The 6,000-nt window shown below is 37.6% G+C and overlaps 1 protein-coding gene across 6 annotated transcripts in view; it reads left to right on the top strand.

Moving 5' to 3' along the window:
• dclk1b (doublecortin-like kinase 1b) overlaps window positions 1-6,000 on the top strand; it is a 32,677-nt gene that overhangs the window by 18,802 nt on the left and 7,875 nt on the right. For all 6 annotated transcript variants that reach the window (XM_046073209.1, XM_046073213.1, XM_046073211.1 and 3 more), the window contains 7 exons: window positions 1,540-1,639; window positions 2,013-2,129; window positions 2,296-2,390; window positions 3,281-3,368; window positions 3,481-3,650; window positions 4,045-4,164; window positions 4,447-4,593. In XM_046073209.1, the coding sequence (XP_045929165.1) occupies window positions 1,540-1,639; window positions 2,013-2,129; window positions 2,296-2,390; window positions 3,281-3,368; window positions 3,481-3,650; window positions 4,045-4,164; window positions 4,447-4,593 (837 nt within the window). The remainder of the gene's footprint in view (window positions 1-1,539; window positions 1,640-2,012; window positions 2,130-2,295; window positions 2,391-3,280; window positions 3,369-3,480; window positions 3,651-4,044; window positions 4,165-4,446; window positions 4,594-6,000) is intronic.

Raw genomic sequence — 6,000 nt, 5'->3', positions numbered from 1 at the left:
CCAGTGTAAAGTTTCCACAGTCAGTGATGGTTTGGGGTGCCATGTCATCTGCTGGTGTTGGTCCACTGTGTTTTCTGAGGTCCAAGGTCAACGCAGCCGTCTACCAGGAAGTTTTAGAGCACTTCATGCTTCCTGCTGCTGACCAACTTTATGGAGATGCAGATTTCATTTTCCAACAGGACTTGGCACCTGCACACAGTGCCAAAGCTACCAGTACCTGGTTTAAGGACCATGGTATCCCTGTTCTTAATTGGCCAGCAAACTCGCCTGACCTTAACCCTATAGAAAATCTATGGGGTATTGTGAAGAGGAAGATGCGATACGCCAGACCCAACAATGCAGAAGAGCTGAAGGCCACTATCAGAGCAACCTGGGCTCTCATAACACCTGAGCAGTGCCACAGACTGATAAGGAACCCCAACTAAGTATTGAGTGCTGTACATGTTCATACTTTTCATGTTCATACTTTTCAGTTGGCCAACATTTCTAAAAATCCTTTTTTGTATTGGTCTTAAGTAATCTTATTTTCGGAGATACTGAATTTGGGATTTTCATTAGTTGTCAGTTTTAATCATCACAATTAAGTGAAATAAACATTTGAAATATGTGTGTAATGAATGAATATAATATCCAAGTTTCACTTTTTGAATGGAATTACTGAAATAAATCAACTTTTTGATATTCTAATTATATGACCAGCACCTGTATATAAAAAATGTGTATATTGTGTATAGTATACTTGCTGTGTATTATAGAATTAACTGTACTGTATCCCTTTGAATGTAGAAATATGAATTTCTTTATAAAATAAACAATTGTTGCAAACATGAGCGGGCACAATTTATTCAATATATTTTATATGGAGGTTGTTGTTGCCATGGTAGTATGCAGTCTGAAAACTGAATGACTATTATCCACATTATTTCTGTGGGTGTTGGTCATTGCCTTCATACACTGAAATGTTGTTCTTGAATCTCTTGCAACATGCTCTGTTAACGTTTGAGAGAGCTGCAACGATTAATCGAGTAGTTGTCAACTATTCAATTAATTGCTTGGAGTCTTTTTTTTTTTTTTTTTTTTTAAGAAAACGAGAACATCGAAATTCAATGATTTCAGCTTCTCAATTGTAAATATTTTCTGGTTTCCTTCATCTATGACAGTGAACTAAATATATTTGGGTTGTGGACAAAAAGACATTTGAGGACATCACCTTGGGCTTTGGGAAACACTGATTCACAGTTTTCTAGACCTTACAACCAATCGATTATTTGAGAACATAATTGACAGAGTTGCATCCCTACTTTTGAGAGCAATCCTAAACTGGCTAGGGATTACAGCAACAGATAGTGTTGATGTACGGGTCTGTCCAATGATAGGAAAATAATTTGTACACTTAGGTTGCGTTCTAGATTATTTTAACTTATTTTGGTCAGATATTTAAAGACAACTGTACTCTTTGGAATTAATCTTATGTACAGTATCACTGGGGAGAGTACATGTTACACATCAAACTGAGAGAAACGCCTCTGTCTTCATCAGGTCGCCTGCCTTCAGGACTTTTTTGGGGAAGATGATATTTTCTTTGCCTGTGGACCTGAGAAGTTCCGTTATCAAGATGACTTCAACTTGGATGAAAGTGGTAGGCTAAGTATTTTTTATTATATACAAAACTTGGACCCCTCAATGAGAACGTAGGACTAACACTCATACATCTATTCTTTCTACTGTTGTTTCTGCCAATTATTTTAGAAGCAGTATTAATATACAGTTTGAGCTGTTGCTGCCACTTTGTACACTATCACCTTTTTCTCACTACAAATATCAAATTATCAAATAAGTTATTTTGAGCTCTCTTTCAATGTCTTTTTTACAAAAGTAAAATTATTCTAAAACTAACAGATCCTCATTGTCAGATTCAAAACCCAGTGAAAAAGGCATAAGGTTCCCTAGTATTATTTAGGAAAAATGATGCAGTAGTGCACATTTTTTAGTTTGTTTTTCTTTCTCTATAGAATGCAGGGTGGCAAAGTCGGCCTCATATGGCCGGCTACCCTCTTTGCAAGGTCGCTCTTCCCCAAGAGGTGGTGGGATGTCCCGCAGGAGCAAGTCTCCGTCATCCACTGGTTCAGGTAAGTGTGTCATGACACGAAGAAACAAAGGCAAGTGTATTGTTCTAAAGCTCCACACAGTGTTTTTATAAGATTATATATGTATACTATGTTTACGTTAAAAGTACATTTTGGTTTATGCTTTTCATGATTATGCTTATTGTTTCCATTTCTGCTGTACTGACAGCTAATGGCACAGCAGGCAGTCAGCTATCCACACCTCGATCTGGAAAGTCTCCAAGTCCCTCTCCTACCAGTCCAGCTAGCCTCCGAAGACGACAGGTGATAAAAATTGATGTTCCTAAGTTCTTCAAAATGTATTTTATATGATGTCATACATCATACCAGAGAGGCGTTGTGAAGGAGTTTAACAATTCTCTTCATCAGTGAATAATATTTCAAAGTATTCTTGTGACATGGAATTAAATATAAATGTTGTAGTTTATTTATTGGAATAGATGATTTCTCACCTTCAGAAGTATGCCTAGGAAATATGAGTCTCCACTAGCTATACATTTTTGACCTTACTGTTTATTTTTGCAATAATGTAACTAGAAAATACTGCTAGTGTTTGTTACTGAGCTATCTACAAAAGATGGCCTGAGGGATTGCAGGTCTGTGTGAAGAGGTGTATAGATGTAAATATCAGCTCATATTTTCAGCCAAACTTCATGTCCCTTACATCAACACTGGCTGTATTTGCACATGTGTTATGAAGTTTTAGAGCTATCTTTTGAATGAAACGTCATCTGTAGTGGAGCAGCACATTTTCACTGTGATTATCATAGATCTGGGGAGGACAAGCAGGTTTCGAGACTGCATAGCACAGTCGACTCTGGAGCTAAATCCAATTGTCAGTGATACTATCATTAATTAATCATAAGGCTGGCTGGGGTTGGTATTGTGGCTATGGTGGAGGATATTATATTCTCTGAATCCCTTTTTGAGCCACATACCAGTCGTTATGCTGGTGGAAAGGTTAATATAATATTTCATCACACTTTGTTTATTGCTGTCTAATCTCAAACTGCATACGGAAGGCTAGCAGAGTGGAAAAAATAAGCTTTTTGCAAGCTGGCTGTAATCACATTTTTAAAAGCATTCTCTGAAATTTGTGCAAAACAAGTACATCAATTTGTCTTTCTAACTCCATAGTTCTCGTCTCTTTTCAGGGATCTCAACATAGTGGCTCTTCACTGTCTTTAGCTTCTACCAAGGTTTGCAGCTCAATGGATGAAGGAGATGGGCCTGGCAGTGAAGGCAAGACATTGCATAAGACATAACCATAGGGAGGAAAGAGATTGTTTGCAAATAATGTATAGACTACAATTTATACCTTTTTACATTATATATCTTTTGTTTTGGTCCACAGCTGAGCCAATGGATGAGTACCCCACAGTCCCTGCCTCCATAACGGAGAGGTACAAAGTGGGGAGGACTTTAGGAGATGGAAACTTTGCTGTGGTTCGCGAGTGTGTGGAGAGATCCACTGGAAGAGAGTACGCTCTGAAGATCATCAGCAAAGATAAATGCAGGGGAAAGGTGAGCCTGCCTCTACATTCAGTTATCACACCAACAAGTTAGGTCTAATTCACTGTCAAGAAGTTCTTTTATGTTCTATTATGTTGATGGAGTTCTGTGCTGGACACTCATTCCAGTTTCCTTTTTCTTCATTGGTCAGCAGATGGTGCCATCTCCACTGAGACTTAAAATCTTGGGTCTTGATTTTTTTTTCCCCCTCTCTTGTTTAAATAACACCATCAGTTGAACCTAGTTATGATTTTTTTTAAAACTAGTTTATCAAAAGTGCTCTGAAATTACTGAAAAAGAGACTCTCGGGTCTTGCATTCTGTTGATATGTATGTGTATAATTATTTTCAGTTTACAGTGTTTTTATAAATTTAGCTTTTGATAAATTTTCCTTTTTGTTACCCAGGAGCACATGATCCAGAGTGAAGTGTCAATCCTTCGGCGTGTAAAACATCCCAACATCGTACTTTTGATTGAGGAAATGGACACCCATAGTGATCTCTATCTTGTAATGGAGTTGGTTAAGGTACTGAACATTTGTTAATTCTTACAAAGAAATTACAAGCTCAGATGTGGTAAAAATCAACAAATTTTTGAAATGTTTTGTTATATCCGAATTTTTAAAATTTTTTTATTTTATCTTGAGGTCTGTTTTGTGACATTTTATAGTAGTCTAAAAAAATATATCCCTGTTAACGGATACGGTGTTCATGTCAACTCCCCAAAACCATTTAGCTGCATCAGCCCTTTAACATAGTTTAAAACTAGCAACTAGTGCTCTTTCACATCCTAAATACTCTTTCTCCAGGGGGGCGATCTCTTTGATGCAATCACCTCTTCTAACAAGTACACAGAACGAGATGCCAGCTCTATGCTGTTCAATCTGGCAAGTGCCATCAAGTACCTGCACAGTCTCAATATTGTCCACAGAGACATAAAACCAGAAAACCTGTTGGTAAGTATGACTCTACAACAATTCTGTACTGACTGTGATAAAAGCTACCCATCTTCAGTCCTCGTAAGTCCATGTTCTCTTATCCCCTTGCCTGTTCTCCTTGTCACTTTTCACCAAAGATTGTAGGTACAAGCTTGTACTTGCAATTAACAACTTTAAGGCATGCAACATACATAGGATACATAAATGAAATTATTAAATGAAACTACTATACACAACTCCACAAGGTATTTACTGTACCATTATCTCACTGTGGTCATTTTGCACTCATTTCAAATATCTGCTCTGTGAAGTCTGAGCTAGATCTAGATTTGATCTGTTAACCCTAAAATTACGTTAGAAACAGAAGACTTTCTGAATTAAATGACAGTACACAATACAGTACATTCATTTACATCAGCAAAAGAAGAGACTGAGATTAAAACAAGACACTTACCTTGAATACAAGTGAACAACTTCATTTTTCTTTGTTTTAGCCTTGCCATTTGTTACATAAAATTCACATGGTTTAATCAAAACCTATTTTATTCTATAGAGACCATCAGTATTTTCAGTTTTTTCCACTTATTACAGTTTAATTTGAATACTGTTCTTTTACTGTACTTTCGAAAACAGTGTATTTGTGTAATGAGGGAGTGCGTTGCGAAAGTGAAGGACCCCTTATATCAAGGTGTGCAGTATTATTAGGCAGCTTCATTACCTCAGGTAAAATTGTAAAATGCCATTCAGACAGATGCAAAACTCAAATAGCGAAACTTTTCAGGCAAGACCACTGGACAATCAAACTGCAAAATACTTGAGTAGAATTAGACGTGAAGTTACCAGGAATCCATTATCCTCCACCATATTCCATAACTGCAACCTACCTGGAGTGTACAGAAGGACAAGGTGCCAAGTACTCAAAGACATGGCTAGGGTCAGGAAGGCTGAAAACTGATGACCACTGAATAGGATTCTCATGTTGAAGCGTCAAAATTGGGCAAAGAAATACCTGAAGACAGGTTTTTCAAAGGTTTTATGGACAGATGAAATGAGTGACTCTTAATGGACCAGATGGATGTGCCCTTGGCTGGATCACTGATGGACACGGCACCACTTGTTATGTGCTGCTATCATTTATCATTAAAGATGAGATGGTTGGACCTTTTCGGGTTGAAGATGTACTAAAACTCAATTCCCAAACCTACTGCCAATTTCTGGAAGATACTTTATTCAAGCAGTGGTACAGGAAGAAATCCTTAGCATTCAAGAAGGCCATGATCTTTATGCAGGACAATGATCCATCAAATGCATCCAAGTACTCTACTGCTTGGCTATCCAGCAAGGGCCTTAAAGATGCCCAAATAATCACCTGGCCCCGTTCCTCACCTGACTTGAATCCTATTGAGAACTTGTGGGCCTTTCTCA

The sequence above is a fragment of the Micropterus dolomieu genome, linkage group LG17 (assembly GCF_021292245.1).
Source record: "Micropterus dolomieu isolate WLL.071019.BEF.003 ecotype Adirondacks linkage group LG17, ASM2129224v1, whole genome shotgun sequence".
NCBI classification, from domain to species: Eukaryota; Metazoa; Chordata; class Actinopteri; order Centrarchiformes; family Centrarchidae; genus Micropterus; species Micropterus dolomieu.
Note: the sequence above shows the minus strand (reverse complement) of the source record. Positions and strands in the feature narration are given on the sequence as shown.